The 23,689-nt window shown below is 44.8% G+C and overlaps 1 protein-coding gene across 1 annotated transcript; it reads right to left on the reverse strand.

The window, feature by feature from the left end:
- Positions 1-975: 975 nt before the first annotated feature.
- LOC309567631 (microfibril-associated glycoprotein 4-like) lies at positions 976-1,939 on the reverse strand. The gene has a single exon (XM_082273048.1). The coding sequence runs from the start codon at positions 1,879-1,881 to the stop codon at positions 985-987; it is 897 nt and encodes a 298-aa protein (XP_082129174.1). The 5' UTR covers positions 1,882-1,939; the 3' UTR covers positions 976-984.
- Positions 1,940-23,689: the final 21,750 nt, after the last annotated feature.

Below are 23,689 nucleotides of genomic sequence, written 5' to 3' on the forward strand. Positions count from 1 at the left end.
CATGCAGCCTTAAGGCTCTTTCACACGGGCTGTCCGATCAGGTCTGCCAGTCAGTTTTTCAGGTGGACCTAATTGGACCCTCCAGCTTCTTCAATGGATCGACAGATGTCAGCACTGACACCTGCCGCCAACCGGTCCGATCCTGTCCACTGATGGATGGTGGTCCTATTCCCCATCTGTCCGGCGGATCGGATGACATCAGAAGGAAATGGATGGATACCCCCATAGAGGGGAGGAGGACTATGTCCATGTCTACTCTGCATAGCGCAGCAGACACGGACTTGCCATCCGCCTGACCGCCTGTTCAGCGGCAATCAGTGGAGAGTTTCCCTGCTAAGCACGCGGATTCCGCTTAGTGGAGGCACCGCAAAGCTTTCTTGAAAACACACCATTCATTCATAGACACATACATGCAGGGATTATACTCACATGAATTAAAACCCAACTCCAACTAAATTGTTTTAATTAATTTTGTATAGTTTAGGGTACGTTTAGAGCCTTCTTCAGGTTTGTACTATCATCTGTGTCCTTATTAGGAAGACTTCCTGTAGGGACAGGGAGTGATGAGAAATTTCTCCAGAGCAACACTACAATTCTACAATGTTTTATTGCTGTCTGTGCCTTTCTGCTCTGGTGACAATTCCTGTAACAGGTGCCAGAGTAAAAAAAATAAAATCTCCCCAATGGGGTCAAAGATGGAACTTAATATCAGGCAGAAATGTTTACTCTTCCCCACTCTATCCAATACCGAAACCTAGTTTTGCTTTGACTTTAACCCAGTGCATTTGCCACTTTTAGACCAATAACTGATTCAATTTATTTCTGCAATAAAAATGTAATTTTATTTTTCATACATTGATTACAAGGTAATATTTAGATCTAAGCAACTAGTAATACAACATGATATTTCTTTCCAATCATTTTTAAAAGAGTATGGTTAATCACCACTTATCATCAATACAAAGAAAAAATAGGAATGCCATATTAGACATCTAGGCTGCCACTTAAGTAAGATCCTGATGGAGCTATCTTCATCTCGCTCCCCTTTAGGGAATAATAGTATCCTTTCCAAAAAGACCACACTATTCCGGCCGCATACTCCTTGGTGGGGCCATGCAGGTATTTCCCATTAAGATTGGCATTGTGACATTGGGTGTGCCAGAAAGCTCCTTGGTAGGCCTTAGCACAGTTACCAACATATGCATCTCTGTCATAATCATACGTGGAGAACGGCACCCCAGAGAAACCCGAAAAACAGTCTCCTGCAGGTTTATCAGGATCCCCCTCTTCAAATCCATCAACATAGAGTCTGTAGCCATCCTCTTCGGGAGATATTGCAAATGGCGAGAGGGAAAAGTTACTGTACATTACAAATCGATGGTCTCGTTCAAAATCTTCCAAGTCAATCCTTAGACGTTGCGGCTTATTTCGGGCGAGTTGATGAATGTTCCTTAAGCCCAACCAGTGTTCTCCGTCAGCTTGCCCAAACCCAGCCTTATAGTCTGCCCAACCTCGGAAAAAGTTTACGCTTCCATCAAACCTCTTCTGGATCACCGTCCAAGGACCTCCTTCACTGGTCATATCACAAAACACTGGCATTGGACTGAACAAAGGGCCAGCGGGATATATCAGATAGACGCCATTTTCCTTATAACCCTGAGCATGGACCTCGGCACAGTCATGAGGGTGGCATGTGTCTGTACAGGTGCCAGCGTTTTCCTGGTTCAAGGGGGCAGTCCTGAAAGTCTGATGACCCTTCTCCAGAAGAAGGAACAAGCTGAGGACAGAGAAATAATGCCACATCTTCAGCCCGTGATACTTCTTGCCGCTGTGTGTCCGAATGTTTTGTGTTTCCAAGAACTTTATACAATTAACAAACATCCTCTCTGGTTATTTATATTCCCTCAGCGTTTCCATAAATCTCAGCGTGCTGATTGCCCAATCGCAGTTCTCAACGGGCGTTACCCTGCGTGTCACAGGTATCTGTTAAATTTCTGTCCTATCTCCAAGTATCTGTGTATTGTTTGCTGATAGCTACAATGAAGAGAACTGTTTTTTTTTTATTATTTATTTTTTTCTTTACTTAATTAAAAAAGAACTATGATCAAAAAAAGGCACAAGACAGTAAAATATAATACTAAGTACTGCACCCAGTCGGTTCAGGGACACCACTGTAAACAAAGCTGTAGTCTTGAGGGTCTGCCAGCTGACGTAATTCAATCTTCTAATCTGCGGCCTGCATTTCTGAATAAGTGTTAGGGAAGGCTAACTTTAAAGATGAGCGAAAAACATACTCACATGTCTAGCGATTGAGTCTTGTAAGGGACCACCTCTAAACACCCAGTTCCATGTCCCCATCTTCTTCTAAAATCATGAGAGGGCCATCTGTCTCTTTTGGGTTATTGCAACTGGCGCCATGATAACACGCAGCAATGCATGCTCGGTAGAAGGTCCTGCTGCCACCTTGGATGCATGATATTGGTTTCTTCGGGAGACTGCTGGCAACAAATAAGGTGGGAGGGGAGGGCAAAGGTCCGCTTTAAGTATTTTTTAACCGGTTGCCGACCGCCGCATGACTATTTACTGCGGTGGTCAGCCCCGGCCAGGCAAAGTGATGTATATATACGTCACTAGCCTGGGAGCCAATAGCGGGCAGGTGTGCGCCGCCGGATGCGATCGTCCGCGTGAAGGGAGAAAGGCAGGCGGCTAATGTAAACAAAGCCGCCTGTCATTCTTCCCTGTGTAAAAGCACTGATCTAACGGTCCTGCTATGTAGGACCGTTGATCTGTGCTGTTACACACAAAGCCACATCCCTGCACAGTAAGAAGCACGCCCCTAGGGACACACATAGTCACTGCATCTCTAATAAAGTTAATCCCTTCCCTGCCCGTGTCATTTTTACAGTAACAGTGCATATGTATAGCACTGATTACTGCAGTAATGTCATTGGTACCCCCAAAAGTGTAAAAAATGTCAGTCAAGGGTCCGATCTGTCCGCTGCAATGTCCCAGTACCGCCAAAAAAATCGCAGATCGCCGCCATTACTCGTTAAAAAAAAAAATAACAAAAATGACAAAAATCTTTCCCTTAGTTAGTAAACACAATAACTTTTGCGCAAACCAATCAAAATACGCTTATTGTGATTTTTTTTTACCAAACATAGGTAGCAGAAAACAAATTGGCCAAAAATTTAAAAAAATTTAGATTTTTACATTTTTTTGGGGGAATTTCATATAAAAAAATGTGAAAAATATTGTTATTTTTGCAAAATTGTCGCACTTATTTTGATTATAGCGCATGATCAAAAAATCGCACAGGTGATCAAATACCACCAAAAGAAAGCTCTATTTGTGGGAAAAAAAGGACATCAAATTAGATTAGGTACAGCGTCGCACGACCGCGCAATTGTCCGTTAAAGTCACGCAGTGCCGAATCGCAAAATATCCCCTGGTCAGGAAGGGGGTAAAATCTTCCGGGGCTTAAGTGGTTAAGAACACATAATTGGGTAAAAGGGATCTTTATTTTTTTTCTAAAATTAAAGATTAAAAAGCTCAATTCAAAGCTGAAATAAATAAACGGGAGTGGTTTACCTGCCAGAGCATTTATATTTCTCTCCAGCCACTCCTGTGATATACACAACCTGACCAGAGAGCAGAGCGAGGTTGGTGACCTGACTTTTCGCTACTTTTGTTTAGCAGTAAAGTTAGGTCACCTCCCTGCCTCCAGCCTGTGATTGGACAGTCAATGAACTATACAAGGTCAGTTTCCTCCTGTCAGCTTGTTTCTCATCAGCTTGTTTCCATAAAGCACAGTTGAGCATTAACCATTTTTAAAAAGTGATGTTTTACTGAGATGTGCAAAAGGTTTAGATCATCTAAGGCACAGGTGTCAAACACAAGGCCCGCGGGCCGAATGCAGCCCCCCAGGTCATTTCATGTGGCCCTCCCACCTCTTCTGCAGCTGCGGCACCCCACCTTCTCTCAGTAGGCAGCAGCAGAACTTCTTTGCTAGATCCTGTGCATCTCTGTGCTGCTGCAGAAAGGCTCATCTTTGCCCACCCCCCTTCTTAGCAGTCTGCAGCAGAGAGGAGGGCAGAACTCCCCCTACAGATCCTGCACCTCTCTGTGCAGCCACAACACCACCTTGTCTCTGCCTCCCCAGGTCTCAGCATTCAGCAAACTCTGTAAGTTGACTCCAGCCCTCCTCTGGTTCCTCCTCCAGACCTTGCACTCTCTTCTTCCCAGATCCACCCGCATCTGCTTCCTGGAAGTAGCACAAGGAAAGGGGGTGCATTGTGATGTAAGGGTGGGTGATTCTTGACTTCTGATGGTGGGGGGCTCTTGACATCTAATCTTACAGATATAACCGGCCCTTTGAGGGCAACCATAATGCTGATGTGGCCCACAATGAAATTGAGTTTGACACCCCTGATCTAAGGCATTTGGTTACATGGTCAAACTATCGGTTGACCTCCAGTCCTACAGCAGATAACCCAATCAAGTTTGCTTGATAGCCACCCCATCCATTGCTCACACTTATCTTCCATGTGCTACTCTGAAATCTCATTCAACTGCTGGAGCCCCAAGGGGGTTCCCAGTATTTCCAGGTCTAGGAAGCATGTGACTCCAATGTTGGCAGCAGATGGCGGTGGGGGGTCCTGAATTGGGAATTACACAAGAATTTGTGTTAGGGCTTTTGCTTTCAAGTATATCTATAACTTTGTACTGAATGGACAATGTACAAATGTTTAAATAATCTTAAATTCTGTCATTCAGCAGACATAGTCTTATACCAGTGATGCTCTTGTGCCATTACTTGAAAACATAGGATTTTTATTAAAATAAGTATGGAGCTGTACTGCTGTAGCCTTGTCATGCCCAGGGCTTTTTTTTCCCAGCGGATACACAGGGGAACGCAGTTCCAGCACCTCCAGCACTGAATGTATATAAGGGCATGGGGTGCTGGGGGTGTGCTAGAGGTTCTATTGATGCTGGCTACTGGGGAATCAATTGTTGCTGGAGGGGATCAATTTTTGCGGGGTTCTATTGTTGCTGGGGAGGTCTATTGTTGCTGGTGGGGGATCTATTCCTGCTGGGGGTGGGTCTTATGTTGCTGGGAGGGTCAATCATTGCTGGGGGGAATCTACTGTTGAGGGAGGGGTCTATTGTTCCTGGCTGCTGGAGGGTCTATTGATGCTGGCTGCTGGAAGTCTAATGTTGCTGAGGTTGTTTTATTGTTGCTGGGGGGGGGGGGGGGGGGGGAGGTCCATTGATGCTAGCTACAGGGAATCTATTTTACTGCCTTTCTTGTTGTCATTAACAAATTCTATACTTAGCACCACAAATTGATACTTGGCCCTGTATTCTCTAAAAGGGGCAGTACTGGGAGGTGAGTTGGGGGGTGGAACCAAGAAACGGTGCTCAGAGGTGAGTACGGGGCAGTGGCGGCCGGCCGATAGGGGGCGCAGGTGCGCAGCCCCCCCCCCCCATCATAAAAAAAAAAATCATCTTCAAAGGAAAAAAAAAAATTACAATTTTGTCCACTACGGGGCGCCGGACTCATTGCTGGCTATGGGGGGTGGGGTTTGGCATCCCACGTGGGCCCAGGCCGAGGCGCCGATTGGCGGCCATTCTGGGTGTCACCGGGGCGCAAGCAATGCGCCCCGACACTCCCCACTAGTCCTGTCCTGGCTTTTGATTGGTCCAGACTCCAGCATGGACCAATCATGATTCAGGGCATCCCTGCTGATGTCGTTGGGGGCGGTGACGGTGCGTGCATCAGTCACTCACCGTCACCGCCCGGTCACCTTCCCGCCACCGCAGAACGAAGAGGAGTCTCGAGGAGAGGAGAAGCCGGTGCCGCTCACCTTTCCGCCGGTTCCCGCCGCCGCAGAAGGAAGAGGAGAGGAGAAGTCGCTAACCTTCCCGCCGGTTCCCGCTGCCACAGAACGAAGAGGAGTCTCGAGGAGAGGAGAAGCCGCTCACCTTCCCACCGGTTCCCGCCGGCATCAGCATGAAGAGGACTTGAGGAGAGGAGCAGCCGCCGTGGACGTCTCGCAGGCAGCGTGAGTGTGGAGTCAGTGACTGTCACGGTCGAGTCAGCGAGCCAGCCCACGAGAGCAGGTAAGTGATTGAAGCCGCTGCAGGGGCAGACACAAGGGTTGGCTCGGAAGGGGGGAGTTCCTGCACCTATTCTCTGAGAAAAAAAAGCCCTGGTCATGACTATATTTGCCATAATAATACATGTTGGGCAGTGGGGCTGAATGGGAGAGCAACAAACCACAGAATGTTCTATTTGTAATAACTTTTTCCTTAATTTGTGTCTCCTTCTGGCCACCTCTGGACATTGCCCATTCTGGACAAAATTCACCAAGAAAATTATAGAGGGAATAAGGCCCAAGGGATTTCAGGAGGAGGCAGAAGACTCACTACAGTTTAAGAAACATAAAAACCCACTCTCAGTTCTCTTGCTTTAGCATAGTGGTTTAGTTATGCCTTGCAGCAATAGGGTCCTTTGTTTGAAACTTGGCCATGTTCTCCCTGTGCTGGTAAGGGTTTCCTCTGGATACTCTGGTTTCCTCTAACACTCCAAAAACATGCTGGTAGGCAAATTGACTCCTGTCTAAATTGGCCCTAGTATGTGTGTACACAAACTGGCTATATACATGTGTTATCGCATTCTGTATGCCAGCCACAAGCCCATGAAACTGGGGCGGGTTGAGGAAAGTGCTGGAGATCTACCTCATAAAAATAAAATCACCAGGAAAATTGTATGGAAAGAGGCCTTCAAGTGTATCAGACATGGTGCCCAGAAAGTTGACCCATAGCTGGCTGAGATTCGGATATGACTGAATGGATATCACACAAGCAAGGTCACTCTGCATATAGAACAGACACCATGCTCATTCTAGCAATGTTTTAGTCACAGTAACCACTTGACACAAGGGGCAGAGGTGGAATTTAAAGGGCATTATGATACAGATGTACCAATGGTGTCTAAACAGGGCCTGTCCAGTTCAGGTTCTCTGTGCACCTATCCCTCCAATGGTGACAAATGACAATTTATGTGAGGAAATCCTTATTGGAAATATGAACAAAATCCCAATAATTGTATAATCTAGAGCAGCCTTTCTCAACCGGGGTTCTGTGGAATGCTAGGTTTCCTCTGGAGGTTCCTTGCACAATTAACAATTTATGACTGTCAGTTAAGTATCCACTGACACCAATGATCTTTTAATTTCAATAGGTTTTTATTGAATATTTCAAAGTAAAACAAAGAACATATGCAACAAATATAACATATACAACACAAGACGCTCTTTTCGGATCAAGGAGCAATACAAGTCACATTACAGCAGTATATCGATTCCAAGAGCCAATAGGGGGGGAGGGGGAAAGGAGGACCCAGTCCGGTCAGCGCCAATCCCGGCCCCTGCCCGGATCCCTCATCAATGGTCCGGGGGTGGCCGTACCCGAGAAGGGCCCCCCACCCTGTGATCCCATCTCCGGTGACTTTGCCCCTGTCCATAACGGTGTAACATTACCAGGTGTAGAGCATCAACAACAGTAAGGAGAGAAGAGGTAACAAGAAAAAGGTCAATAAGACATACTGTGCAGCTATAACTAAAGATCCAGCTTATTCAGCAAATTTGTAGGCCCTTGCTGGAGTACCATTGCAACCATGGACCCCACAATTTGTAAGCTTGGTCAGCCTTATTCGCTGAGGAAGCGAACATCAACTCATATGAAGCATGAGTTTGCGCAATGCGAATCACGTCAGAGACATCAGGTGCCTCGCATTGTTTCCAGTGTCTGAGTATAGCAAGATGAGAGGCCAGTAGGATATGGACAATTGGTGTCCTGCAGTGAGCCAAGACGTCCTCGATTCCCAGCGAACAGACCACTAGTTCAGGAGTCAATAATACCGGGAAACCCGTACACCAATGATCTTTTTAAATAATTGTAAGGGAAGCATTCCTGCCACTGACCACCAGTGTAAGGGATCTTCTTACCACCTACTACCAATGTGAAGAGAATTCTTCTCACTGACCAACAATTTAAGGGACATTCTTCCCACTGACCACCAATGTAAGGAATATTCTTCCCAATGACAATCAATGCAAGGAGCATTCTTCCCAATCACAATAAATGCAAGGACCACCAATGTTAGGAACATTTATTTCACTGACAACCAATGTAAGCAACTGCCTTTCCACTGACCACCAATGTAGGGGCATTCTTGCCACTGGCCACCAATGTAGGGACATTCTTGCCACTGGCCACCAATGTAGGGGCATTCTTGCCACTGGCCAGCAATGTAGGGACATTCTTGCCACTGGCCACCAATGTAGGGACATTCTTGCCACTGGCCACCAATGTAGGGGCATTCTTGCCACTGGCCACCAATGTAGGGGCATTCTTGCCACTGGCCACCAATGTAGGGACATTCTTGCCACTGGCCACCAATGTAGGGGCATTCTTGCCACTGGCACCAATTAAATTTTTAAATATTTGTAAGCAGAACATTCCTACTACTGCCCACTAATGTAAGGGACATTCTTCCCACTGACCACCAATGTAAGGAATATTCTTCCCAATGACAATCAATGCAAGGAGCATTCTTCCCAATTGCAATAAATGCAAGGACCACCAATGTTAGGAACATTTATTTCACTGACAACCAATGTAAGCAACTGCCTTTCCACTGACCACCAATGTAGGGGCATTCTTGCCACTGGCCACCAATGTAGGGACATTCTTGCCACTGGCCACCAATGTAGGGACATTCTTGCCACTGGCCACCAATGTAGGGACATTCTTGCCACTGGCCACCAATGTAGGGACATTCTTGCCACTGGCCACCAATGTAGGGGCATTCTTGCCACTGGCCACCAATGTAGGGGCATTCTTGCCACTGGCCACCAATGTAGGGACATTCTTGCCACTGGCCACCAATGTAGGGGCATTCTTGCCACTGGCACCAATTAAATTTTTAAATATTTGTAAGCAGAACATTCCTACTACTGCCCACTAATGTAAGGGACCTTCTTCCCACTGACTACCAATGTAGAGAACGATCTTTCCACTGACCAACAATGTAAAGAGAATTCTTCCCACTGACCACCAATGTAAGGATCATTCTTACCACTGACTAGCAATGTAAGGAACATTTGTCCCACTGGCCACCAACGTAAGGGACTTTCTTCTCACTGACTACCAATGAAAGAAGGATTATTCCCACTGACCACCAATGTAAGGAACATTCTTCGTACTGACATTCTACCGACTCTCCGAATGACCACCAATGAACTAGAAGTCCCTCCTTCCTCTGATCCCAAGTCTAAGAGGGTCCTGTTCCACTAACAACCAGTGTAAGGGAGAATTACACAGACCACCAAAGGAAGGTTATGGCTTTCTGACCACTTCGTTGATAACCAGTGGGGTCTCTTTTCTTTTGTCCAACCCCAGCAGGAAGGCATTTCTCCACTGGCCACCAATGTGGGATCACCCAATCTTCACATTTTCCAAAGTCTTTTCTGACCATTATTATTTATTTTATTTCAATATTACTGAAAATAATTTTGTTCTGTAGGGCCACTCTTAGGGCTCTTTCCCACGGAGCGGACCGCATTGCGATCCGCTCCAGCACTTTTTTTTTTTTTTTCACGGAGCAGATGACACTTGTGTCATCCGCTCCGTATGTCCGCATATCATCCCATCCGTTTGCGGATGATATACGGACATAATGTAAGTCTATGGGCATTGCGGATGTCAGGGGATGACACCGCTGACATCCGATTTTGCTTCCTTTCCGTTTTTTGAACGGAGGCAAAAATAGGGTTCTGTTCCATTCCAAAAAACGGAACAGAACTGAAAGGAAGGAAATCGGATGTCAGCGGATGGTATTCCGCTGACATCCGCAATGCCATTGACATTCATTATGTCCGTAAATCATCCGCAAAAAAATAGGATGATTTGCGGACATACGGAGCGCCCGTGTGAAAGGGCCCTAAGTGTACATTTCTCATACTTTTACCGGATCTTACTGTTCACACTGATTTACCCTGAGCTCTTGCTAGAGTGATTATTAGCAGGGGTCCCCGGGACCTGAGAGTTATTTCAAGGGTTCCTCCATGTTAAAAAGGAAAAGCTGTTCTAGATAAAGGCGTAAGAGCTGCCTGCCTCTATTATTTCCAAGGGTACGTAAAGAAAATCCGATCTTCCAGAGTAGACTCACTTGTGTCTATCACCTCCCTAGCTGAGTTGTCTCGGCGGAGGCAGCTTACACCAGAGAAATGTGTTTCCTTTTCTCCAGCTGATCCCATGTCTCCTTCCAACTCCACACAGAGCCTGGAGCTGAGAGATTGCAGAGATCCCACGCAGCACATCCAGGAGTCTGCAATATTTCATGTATGGAGTTTGGCTCTCTGTAGAACTAAATGTTCCCATGTAGACTCATGGGGAATTTGCTTTGTAGGCAAGGCAGGAGAATGGAGCCGTAACGCATTGGTGCAATGTCTGCACAGTGTTCTAGCTGCACAATGACTTCACCCACGTCAAAAGGCAGACAATCTAAAAAGCGATTTTTATTTTTTTTTAAAACACCTTACAATAAACATGCATAAGCGTTTCAGTCACGCGTGTATAGATAGACAATGAACAGACATCCCTGACTCCACACACTATACAATCTGATTGTACAATCTCCTTTAGATCTGCTATGTAATGCAAGGGCCTGACTGACTGGATACCAATCGAATGGATTGTTTAGGCGTGTCCTCATATTACATAATTTTGGCAAATCTAAAGAAGATCAGACCTGGATTGTACAATCCGATTGCATAATATATGGCCAAGTTAACTACTTCAATAATGTGCACTTTCACCCCCTTCCTGCCCAGGCCAATTTTCAGCTTTCAGCGCTGTCACACTTTGAATGACAATAGCGCAGTCATGCTACACTGTACCCATATGAAATTTTTATCATTTTTTTTCACACAAATAGAAATATTTTCTTTTGGGGGTATTTAATCACTGCTGGGTTTTTTATTTCTTACAAAAAAAAAAAATGAAAAAAGAAAGAACATTTTGAAAATTCAAAAAAGGTTTTCTTATTTACTGTGAGTAAATTTTGAAAATAAGTAATTTTTCTCCTTCACTGATATGCACTGATGAGGCGGCACTGATGGGCACCGATAGGCTGCACTTATGGGCACTGATGAGGTGGCACTTATGGGAACTGATGAGGTGACACTGATGAGGAGGTACTAATATGCCGCACTGATGGGCGGCACTGATGAGCACTGATAGGCGGCACTGATGAGCACTGATAGGCGGCACTGATAGGCGGCACTGATAGGCGGCACTGATGAACACTGACGGGCAGCACTGATGGACACTGATGGGCAGCACAGATGAGCAGGCACTGACGCAACACTATGGGCACTGATTGTGAGCACTGTGGGCACTGATAGTGGGCACTGTGGGCACTGTTTTTTAGCTTTCTGTAATCAGGGCACTGATGATCAGTGCCCTGATTATCTTTCCTAGGTTCCCCTTTGAGGAGGAGCCGCTGATCGCCTCTCCTCGCCACACACTCTGAAAGTGTGAGGCGAGGAGGAGACAGTAAACGGCACTTCCTCATTTACATGTGACCAGCTGTGATTGGACACAGCCGATCACATGGGTAAAGAGCCAAGTCTCCGTACTACACGCCCCCGTTATTCTGACGGCGTCCCATAACAATAGCCATACCCCTCCGCCGTTATTTGACGGTGAGTGGGCGGGCGGGCAGGAAGTGGTTAAAGGAGCAACGATTGTACATTGAGATTGTGATGTGTATGTGTATGGTCTCATGGGTGCTCACCGTGTGGCCCTCCAGCTGTTGCGGAACTACAACTCCCATCATGTTCCTGCCTCTGGGAGTCATGCTTGTAGCTGTTAGTCTTGCAGTGCCTCATGGGACATGTAGTCCCGCAACAGTTGGAGGGCACCAGGTTGAGCACCCATGGACTTATCAAACCATGTCATTTAAATCTCAGTAGTTCCAGAGAGTAGGCAGTTGTTGGTAAATCTAAACTATATTCTACAACCAGATTGTAACATGTGTGGTCAGCTTAAGCCTTGACATATACATTGTAATAGGGTTGTAACGAGGTAGCGTGATTGCGGTCTAGACGTCCCGACGCGTTTCGTCAGCGCATGCCTGACGTCATCAGGGGCAGTTACGCGCTGACGAAACGCGTCTGGACATCTGGACCACAATCACGCTACCTTGTTACTTCCGGGTCCCGGAGAAGCACAGGTGGAACGCGAAAGCTGCGTTTTTCACTCGGAGACCGCGGTTTTTGCATTTGTCATGCTTGAAACAAGTCTTCTAAATGTAAGTGCATCTGAATTTGAATAAAATTTGGGTTCCTATTACATACTTCACTATGGGAGTCCTTATTGTTTCTCCTGGATATGGTGTTTGAGAAATCCAACATCAGCGTTAAGGAAGTTCATCTGGAGGTGGATGGGAAGTGGCAATTTTAAGCCTGGTATCGATGGTCTGTGTTTTCCTGCCTGAACTGACCCCCTATAATCAAGGGGTCTGCTACATCTGGTAAGCCTCTAGTGCTCTAGTGTGCACCGGGTGTCTCTCTTTTTTGCTATCTGGTGGAGGTATTGGAGATCCACATCAAGAGTTGGTTCCCTTTGTGCTGTTATTATTAATTCATAATACCCGGTATTGGATTTATCCCATGGTCGTATTCATTCACAATCACTGTGGATTACACATGTATAAGTCACATATATATTTTGATTGTCAATTATATTTCAATTTTATTATATACCTTTAATGTGAATCACGTACTCAGCATGTCACATATATGTATTTGCACATTTATTTGCAATTCTATTATATTTAATTCACTTATGCACTTTATGTTTATATTTAATATATTATTTATTTAATTCGTGGAATTTGGTTGAGCGCAATTTTATATTTAGCAATATTTATTTTATCACTTCACGTTTTTACACGGTTTGTTGCGACCCCAAATAGGAGTTACTTTCCTACACGACAAAATTTGAGTTATTTACACTTTCCATTTGCGCGGTTTTGTTGGTGCCTAACACCATTTTTTCCTTACAATCTAAAGAGTTAACCTGTATAGGATCATTTATTGTGACGTCGTTTGTCGTGTTCCCCAGGCGTGTGCAAGGTTGAATATCTATTTACTCCTTGTAACATCATCTTTTATACTTTACCAAACATTGGGTATTATATTGTGTTTGTGTTGAGTAAATTTCATTAACCACTTGCTGACCGCTCGCCGCATATATACTGCGTCAGGCTGGCTCGGCTGCGCAAATCGCCGTACCACTAGGCAGCGGGGATGCAGATGCACGGGACCGGAGGCACCGATTGCAACCGGCCATCCACGATCGCTGAGAGAGAAGGACGGTCAGCTGTTGGAAACACATCTGACCGTTGTTCTCTCTGAAATGATCACAGAGCTCCTGTGATCCTTCTATATAAGATCACATGTCTCTATGATAATTTTACAAGTCCCTCCCCCCACAGTTAGAAAACCCCCCCTAGGCTCACAATTAACCCTTTGATCACCCCTAGGTAAACCCCCTTCCCTGCCAGTGTCATTTTTACAGTAACAGATTACTGTAGTAATGTCACTGGTAACCCCAAAAATGTCAGTTAGGGGTCCGATCTGTCCGCCGCAATGTCGCAGTCCCGCTAAAAATCGCAGATCGCCGCCATTACTAGTAAAAAATAAATAAATAAATAAAAATGACATAAATCTTTCCCCTAGTTTGTAGATGCGATAACGTTTGCGCAAACCAATCAAAATACACTTATTTTGATTTTTTTTTTTACCAAGCAGAGAGGCCGCCCACCTCGGTATCACCCAAAGCCAGTGCCGCCATCTTGAAAGAGGGAACCGCCAGACCATCGGAAGCTCCGCCAGACAAGATGAATGAGTCATGGCTAAAAATTCAAAGCGGCCAAATCTCAAGACGGGAGACACCGAAAAAGAGATTTGAGATTTGGCCGCTTTGAATTTTTAGCCATGACTCATTCATCTTGTCTGGCGGAGCTTCCGATGGTCTGGCGGTTCCCTCTTTCAAGATGGCGGCACTGGCTTCGGGTGATACCGAGGTGGGCGGCCTCTCTGCTTAGTTGTTTGCTATTTAAGTGGTGCGTCAGCGCGCCGCCCGCATCCCCAGGAAGACGTGACCTATCACGAAATGCGTAGGGAAGGCGTGCTGACGTCACCACGACGCAACCCGGAAGTCAGGTGGTAGCGGACTTATATGTTACAAGCGCTTGTATTCTTCTAACTATGTAAGTGATTTTAACCGTTATTCCAATAAATTGTATATACGTACTACGCTATTGTGCCTCTCTTTTCTCCATCGGGTCCGCGGATCGGTGTGAGTGAATGTATTCCTTTGGAAGTGGCTACACTGTGGAGGTAGAGGCATTGTTTCAGTGAGGTTCTTTGCTACGTTGATTGAGTGTCATCGGCCAGATATTCACATTGGATGGAGTGTGTGATATGCTCATTCCCTATTGAGCTCCATTGAGCAGGGTGTGAGACCTATGCATGCAGCACGGATTGTGGATATATACACTTAACAGCGGTGAAGGATTTCCTTTCCACACTGGACACCTTCTTTGCTTAGTTATTCCTCTGACTGGACTTCCTATATTTGATGAATTCTTTATATCATATGAACTTTTTATTCATAATATCAAATCCAATGGTTACCACTGATTCTTGATTGATATTTGCTAATATTTAGCTTATGTGGTTTTTTATCCTGTTTACTCAGCAGGAATATCAGTTTAGCGCAGCTCTCTCTTTACATAACAATTTTATCTAAGTACAGCGTTGCGCGGCCGCGCAATTTTCTGTTAAATAACGCAGTGCCGAATCGCAAAAATTGGTCTGGTCATTAAGGGGGGAAATCTTTCTGTCCAGAACTGGTTAAAGTGCATTTTTCCCAACAAATTTGTGATTGAAAAACCGCTGCGTGGATACCTCGTGACATAAAAAAATGTCAACACCCACCATTTTATTCTCTGCATCAAAAAATATATAATGTTTAGGTGGTCCTAAGTAATTTTCTAGCACAAAAATTCAGATTGTTACATGTATGTATTATTCTGTACTGTATATATTTTGCCTTCTCTGGTCTCCCCCTCCCCTCCCCCCAATTAACATGCTAATGAAATGTTTAAATAAAACCTTTCCCATTTTCCTTACATACCTTATTTTAGTGATGAAATCACTGGGTCTCTGTGCTTCTCTATGCAATGCAGACAGATCATGGCTGGTGGGAGGGGCCAGCTATATATATATATATATATATATATATATATATATATATATAGGTTCCTGAAAACATCATAGCACTCTGCCTCCAGCGCCCCTCTCATTAGTCCCCAGGCCTGATACAAGCAGTGGCCTGGCTCTTGGGAGGAGTTATGCAAATATCAAAAAAGCCTTGATGGCTGGATGTCAGTCTGGAGGATTGTATTTATGATCACACAAGGTAATGCTCATTTGTGATAAAGAGCCTGCATGATTAAAATAACTAAAATCCAAAGAATGAAAGGGGCAGGCCAGGGACAGTCGGGCTGGGGAGGAAAGCGCTAGATGATGCTGGATGTCCTCCAACCAGGAAATGAGGCGGGCTTTATCTGACTTGCTGCAGCTTCTCATGCACATTGTGAGAGGCTCGCAGTGTGCAGTGAAATCACAGTAGGCAAATTCAGTACAGGAGAGATGCCTGTACAGCTGTGCAAGGCTGAAAGGAAGGCTGGAGCTAAAAAAAAAGTTTTTTTTTTTAAGGTTCCCGAGACATTCATACATGATCTGACCAGCAAATAATCTTTCTAATAAAGCCCTGTTCCCCATAAGAAATCTACAACTTCTGACAGTGGCCCTCCCCCTGGGAAATGTAAGCTCCCTAATTGTCCCAGGGGGCCATTGTCACCAGGCATCACAGTGAGGAGGAATAAAAATGCCACAGTTGTCACCAAAGCAGGAATAGAGAGGATATCTCACAATGGGGACACCTGTAGGAAGTGAGACTTCTTCTTCCTTCCTGCTGTGTCTATGGGACAGGAAATACAGGGAATGCAATGAGACACAGACAGCAATAAAAGCTCAGTGAGCTTCTCAGCCATCCCATTCCAGCCAAAATGGAAAAAATTCGGGGTGGAGTTACACTTTAATATCGAACCCACGATTGGTCAGAATATATCCGTCTTCATCAGGGGGGCCAATGTGGTGATTGGGATTGTATCTAGGTTCCATAATGACAGTCTCCAACCCCACCTTTCCACATCTCCTCCCCTCTCCTCTGTACTATACAATGGTAAGTACCTACCTCTGTACTATACAATGGTAAGTACCCACCTCTGTACTATACAATGGTAAGTGCCCACCTCTGTACTATACAATGGTAAGTGCCCACCTCTGTACTATACAATGGTAAGTGCCCACCTCTGTACTATACAATGGTAAGTGCCCACCTCTGTACTATACAATGGTAAGTGCCCACCTCTGTACTATACAATGGTAAGTGCCCACCTCTGTACTATACAATGGTAAGTGCCCACCTCTGTACTATACAATGGTAAGTACCCACCTCTGTACTATACAATGGTAAGTGCCCACCTCTGTACTATACAATGGTAAGTGCCCACCTCTGTACTATACAATGGTAAGTACCCACCTCTGTACTATACAATGGTAAGTGCCCACCTCTGTACTATACAATGGTAAGTACCCACCTCTGTACTATACAATGGTAAGTGCCCACCTCTGTACTATACAATGGTAAGTGCCCACCTCTGTACTATACAATGGTAAGTGCCCACCTCTGTACTATACAATGGTAAGTGCCCTCCTCTGTACTATACAATGATAAGTGCCCATCCCTGTACTGTACAATAGTAAGTACCCACCTCTGTACTATACAATGATAAGTGCCCATTTGTGCACTGTACGATGGTAAGTACCCACTTCTGCACCATACAATGGTAAATGCCCATACAACTGTTTAAAGTATGATGGTAAGTGCCCGTCTGTGTATTATACAATGGTAAGTGCCCACTCTGTACTATACAGCAGTGAGTGCTTATCTGCGTTTTTATACAATAGTGAATACCCACCTGTGTTTTGTATGATGGTAAAAACTAACCTCCATCATATGCAATGGTAAGTACCCACCTCTGTACTATACAATGGTAAGTGCCCACCTCTGTACTACTGTATACAATGGTGAGAACCCACCTCTGTATTATACAATGGTAAGTGCCCTCCTCTGTACTATACAATGGTAAGTGCCCACCTCTGTATTATACAATGGTAAGTGCCCTCCTCTGTACTATACAATGGTAAGTGCCCACCTCTGTACTATACAATGGTGAGTACCCACCTCTGTATTATACAATGGTAAGTGCCCACCTCTGTACTATACAATGGTGAGTACCCACCTCTGTATTATACAATGGTAAGTGCCCACCTCTGTACTATACAATGGTGAGTACCCACCTCTGTATTATACAGTGGTAAATGTCTATCTGTGTATTGTATGATACTGTACTGTACTGTAGGTGCTCACCTCTTGTACTGAACAGAGATAGAGAACCATACACAGGAAAGGATCTATATCAGTACTATATAATACTAAGTGCCCACCTGTGTACTCTACAGTAGTAGGTGCCCACCTATGTACTGTACAATGGTAAGTACCCGCCTGGTACTATTCAGTGATAGGTGCCCACCTTTGTACTGTACAATGGTAAGTACTTGCCTGGTACTATTCAGTGGTAGGTGCCCACCTATGTACTGTACAATGGTAAGTACCCGCCTGGTACTATTCAGTGGTAGGTGCCCACCTATGTACTGTACAATGGTAAGTACCCGCCTGGTACTGTTCAGTGGTAGGTGCCCACCTATGTACTGTACAATGGTATGTACCCGCCTGGTACTAGTCAGTGGTAGGTGCCCACCTATGTACTGTACAATGGTAAGTACCCGCCTGGTACTCTACAGTAGTAGGTGCCCACCTATGTACTGTACAATGGTAAGTACCTGCCTGGTACTATTCAGTGGTAGGTGCCCACCTATGTACTGTACAATGGTAAGTACCCACCTGGTACTCTACAGTAGTAGGTGCCCACCTATGTACTGTACAATGGTAAGTACCCGTCTGGTACTATTCAGTGGTAGGTGCCCACCTATGTACTGTACAATGGTAAGTACCCGCCTGGTACTATTCAGTGGTAGGTGCCCACCTATGTACTGTACAATGATTGGTGCCCACCTCCTAAACCAAACAGAAGAAAGAGGTTATCGATGTACTGTACAAATGTAAGTACCCACTTGTGTTGCATACAGTGGTAAGTGCCCAGCTGTGTATTTGATGGTACATTATCACCTATGCACTGCACACAGGTAAGTAACACCTGCACACTGCACAATGGTAAGTGTTCACCTGTATCCTATACTGTCTAATGTAATATTTGCACTATTTGTGTTCTGTCACTTTACTTTTTTATGTTATTTTTTCTTGTTTTTATTTCTTTCTGCAAAAAAAAAAAAAAAATTGGGGGCTGATAAGGGCCAATTTTTGTGTCATCATTAAAAACTCGAATGGCGAAGGTTTGCCTCCTGAAAATATAGAGATAAAAATTTCCAATTCTACTCATCCCTAGTACGTTCTCAGCTGTACATATCACTCAGTCCATACTTTGCATCCTGACTACTACACATAAGAGTCCATTCATCCAGAGGCGTAGAGGTGCAGGGTGTAATTCTATAAGGCAGGACAGTGGCTGAATACATTCCTGGGAAGCCCATGGTATAATGGGGCCATTGTACCCTCAACTCCTCCCCTGATGTCTGCTCATGAAGATGAGGACTCCACAACATAGAGAAGCCAGTGCCAGCAAGGGGACCAGAGGGAGAAGAGGAAGGGGGCTGCACGATGGTCCGTCTGGATATAGCAGGACCCTCTGCAGAAACACCGTCCACAATACCTGCAGGATCATTATGTGAACACAGCACACTGAGGATCCCAATTAGCAACAAGGGGGAATCATCTCGGATCTATACTGGTTCATAGCTAAGGAAACCTTGGATATACAGATTTCATCCTTTAAGTCATCACTCTACCATTGCAAGAATCAGAAATAAATGCAATGGATTTCTTTGGCCATGTCATTGCTACTCAGTCACTTGATCACTGGCCGCCTCCAGCTATATCCTGAACATGGAGTCAAATCCCTGATTGGAATTATCTAAAGTCTTTCTTCACTGAGTTGGAAATCTTTTCTGAATCATTAAATCATGTTGGTGACCGAGGCCTCAACTTCTAAGTACTTTTCCCACAATGCTTTGTGCCAAGAGTCCTCCCATCTTTATTTTAACAGCGGAAGTCACTAATCCCAACCTCTTGAGCGTAGAATTGTCTTGCAAGCATATCTATCTGGTTGGATTGTTTGGTGTGTGGGGAAATGCAAAGTTTGGTTTTGGTGAAAATGATTAAAATTTGACGTTTTTGGGGATATATTGCCAAAAATCAAGTGTTGGGTTATGTTGCAGGCTAGCTTAGGTTAGCTTGGGCCAAGTTATGCAGATTAGAGTTGTGATTTCACTCTGACTTTCTAACCTGTATGCTTGTTCTAAGTCTGTGACTCAGAAGGTATTGAAGCCATTGGATTAGGAGGATAGATAGAAAATTGGTATTTTAGAGAGTTTACTATCTCAGTACTACCCCTTGTTTTATAGGAAAAAAAGATTGCCAATTTTATTAATAAGCTAACAAGAAGTTGAGTTGCCTAACTACTGAAGTTGCCTAACTACTAGAGTTGCCTAACTACTAGACTTGCCTAATTACTAGACTTGCCTAACTACTAGCGTTTCCTTACTACTGAAGTTGCCTAACTACTAGTGTTGTCTAACTACTAGCGTTGTCTAACTACTAGACTTGCCTTCTACTAGAATTGCCTAACTACTAGTGTTTCCTAACTACTGAAGTTGCCTAACTACTAGAGTTGCCTACTACTAAAATATGCCCAACTACTAGCGTTGCCTAAATACTAGCGTTGCCTTACTACTGAAGTTGTCCAACTACTAGAGTTGCCTACTTCTAGAATTGCCGAACTACTAGAGTTGACTACTACAAGGGTTGCCTTACTACAAGCGTTTCCTAACTACTGAAGTTGCCTAACTAGTGTTGTCCAACTACTAGCTTTGCCTAACTACTAGACTTGCCTACTACTAGAATTGCCTAACTACTAGCGTTTCCTAACTACTGAAGTTGCCTAACTACTAGTGTTGTCTAACTACTAGCATTGTCTAACTACTAGACTTGCCTTCTACTAGAATTGCCTAACTACTAGCGCTTCCTAACTACTGAAGTTGCCTAACTACTAGAGTTGTCTACTACTAAAATTGCCCAACTACTAGCGCTGCCTAAATACTAGCGTTTCCTTACTACTGAAGTTGCCTAACTACTAGAGTTGCCTACTTCTAGAATTGCCGAACTAGTAGAGTTGACTACTACAAGGGTTGCCTAACTACGAGCGTTTCCTAACTACTGAAGTTGCCTAACTACTAGTGTTGTCAGTGTTGTCTAACTACTAGCGTTGTCTAACTACTAGACTTGCCTTCTACTAGAATTGCCTAACTACTAGCGTTTCCTAACTACGGAAGTTGCCTACTACTAAAATTGCCCAACTACTAGCGCTGCCTAAATACTAGCGTTGCCTTACTACTTAAGTTGCCAAACTACTAGAGTTGCCTACTACTAGAGTTGCCTACTACTAGGGTTGCCTAACTACTAGCACTGCGTAACTACTAGAGTTGCTCAACTTACTAGCATTAGGATTTCTGCATTAGAAGATTGCCAAGGTCTTCCCAAACGTATATGCTTCTTCGGGGGCTGTACGTCAAGGGGGCACAAAAATTTAAAATGCTAAAGGACAAAAAAGTGTCACTGTCATTCAGCTTGTAGTATTTACTTTCTATGGTCTTTGTAGTAATCCAAAACAACCCCTCTTGTACTGTCTTAACATCTGTATAATGTGGTTGCTCTGAGCTACTGCATCCATCAGAAATACGTTTTTTCATTGATCCCATTGCAGTTAAATGATTTTTGATACTTCTCCTGGGGTTACTGCATTTTGTAGACCTTTGCTTTTTGCAATTGTTTTTAAATAACCCTTTAAAAAATATTCTTGGGGGTGGGGGGTGCAAAATAGAAGGAATTTAACGCAGACTCACTGAAGGCTAACGCAGCATTCCAGGAGTTGGAATAACACAGTAGCCTCACTTTGTTCAAACCTTCCATACTAATAATATACTATACTATACCATACCATACCATACCATACTATACTATACTATACTATTTTATACTATACTATACTACTACTTGTAAGCTCAGTAAATGGCTCTACTGGCATTATCCTCGTATGCACTCTGTGGACATTCAATTTAACATTTAATATCTGACTATTGTCTAGTTGTATGTAAGATTTGGGGCTATGCTATTTGTTCCTTGGTAAGGATTAGGTTGGCTAACTCTTTTTTTGTAAACCAAGAGTTAAAAAAGAAAGAACAGAGCAAAATTCCCAAAATGCATTTTTTTGGAACTCACTTTTCAGCCTGTTGATGTTGGTGAGTCACCATATGTGACCTTTTATAATGGAGTTTGCTTCATGAATATGCTTATTGTAACACTACACTGTGGACACATTGTGTGAGTCTATTGAGAAAATGCTGCTGTTAAATAAACAGGAAGAATTGTGAGAGAGGGTGGGAGCAAGTGACAAATACGCAAGTAAAGAGCAAGAGATAGGCTAAAGAATATGAATTAACCATGAGAAGTCTGCCTTGGCAGAGATAGGCAAAGTACAAAGACCAGATTAAGGTCAGTCTACTGACTGGAGGAGAAACTCTACAGGCTGGTGAGTGATGGGGCATTTAATAAAGATGGCAGAAATGAGGGTTAGTAAGTGGATAACCAGAAAGCAGTAGAGGAAATACAGAGGATACAGAGATAAATAAGGAAGAGTGAAGGAAAGGAAAGGACCAACAAATTGCCACAGAGAGGGAGAAGATGAACTCTAAGGAGATAAAGAAAGGCAAAAGACTGGGTAAACAGGGAGAATCTAGAGAGAGAGAAGCTCTGGGGAGACGAGGTGAAGAGAGGTTCTGGAGAGACTAGGAGAATATGGAGACAGAGAAGCTCTGGGGAGACAAGGAGATGAGAGGTTCTAGAGAGACAGGGAGAATCTGGAGACAGAGAGGCTCTGGGGAGATAAGGAGAACAGAGGTTCTGGAGAGACTAGGAGAATCTGGAGACAGAGAAGCTCTGGGGAGAAAAGGCGATGAGAGGTTCTGGAGAGACATAGAGAATCTGGAGACGGAGAGGCTCTGGGGAGATAAGGTGAAGAGAGGTTCTGGAGAGACAGGGGTAATCTGTATACAGACAGGCTCTGGTGAGACAAGGAGGAGAGAGGTTCTTTGGAGACAGGAAGACTCTGAAGACAGAGAGGCTCTGAGGAGACAAAGAGAAAAGAGGTTCTGTAGAGACAGGGTGAATCTGGAGACAGTTCAGCTCTGGGGAGACAAGGAGAAGAGAGGTTCTGGGGGGACAGGGAGAATCTGAAGACAGAGAGGCTCTAGGGAGAAAAGGAGAAGAGAGGTTCTGAAAAGACAGGTAGAATCTGGAGACAGAGGCTGTAGGGGGACAAGGAGAAGTGAGGTTCTGGAGAGACAGGGAGAATCTGGAGACAGAGAGGTTCTAGGAAGACAAGAAGAGAGGGTCTGGAACGATAGGGAGAATCTGGCAACAGAGAGGCTCTGGGGAGACAAGGAGAAGAGAGGTTCTGGAGAGACAGGTATAATCTGGAGACAAAGGCTCTGGGGTGACAAGGGGAAGAGAGGTTCTGGAGGGACAGGGAGAATCTGAAGACAGAGCAGCTCTGGGGAGTCAAGAAGTAGAGAGGTTCTGGAGAGACAGGGAGAATCTGGAGACAAAGAGGCTCTGGGGAGACAAGGAGAAGATGGGTTCTGGAAAGATAGGGAGAATCTGGAGACAGAGAGGCTCTGGGGAGACAAGGAGAAGAGAGGTTCTGGAGAGACAGGGAGAATCTTCAGACAGAGAGGCTCTGGGATGACAAGGAGAAGAGAGATTCTGGAGGGACAGGGAGAATCTGGAGACACAGCGGCTCTGGGGAGACAAGGAGAAGAGAGGTTCTAGAGAGACAGGGAGAATCTGGAGACAGAGAGGCTCTGGGGAGACAAGGAGAAGATGGGTTCTGGAAAGATAGGGAGAATCTGGAGACAGAGAGGCTCTGGGGAGACAAGGAGAAGAGAGGTTCTGGAGAGACAGGGAGAATCTTCAGACAGAGAGGCTCTGGGATGACAAGGAGAAGAGAGATTCTGGAGGGACAGGGAGAATCTGGAGACACAGCGGCTCTGGGGAGACAAGGAGAAGAGAGGTTCTAGAGAGACAGGGAGAATCTGGAGACAGAGAGGCTCTGGGGAGATAAGGAAAAGAGAGGTTCTGGAGAGACGGGGATACTCTGGATACAGACAGGCTCTGGGGAGACAAGGAGGAGAGAGGTTCTGTAGAGACAGAGAGAATCTGGAGACAG

This window comes from Pelophylax lessonae, assembly GCF_965119305.1.
Source record: "Pelophylax lessonae genome assembly, chromosome: 11".
In the NCBI taxonomy this organism is placed as follows: domain Eukaryota; kingdom Metazoa; phylum Chordata; class Amphibia; order Anura; family Ranidae; genus Pelophylax; species Pelophylax lessonae.

What these genes read in the sequence shown, in the direction of transcription:
- LOC309567631 (XM_082273048.1), bottom strand. Translation starts at nt 1,881, where the DNA reads ATGTTTGTTAATTGTATAAAGTTCTTGGAAACACAAAACATTCGGACA.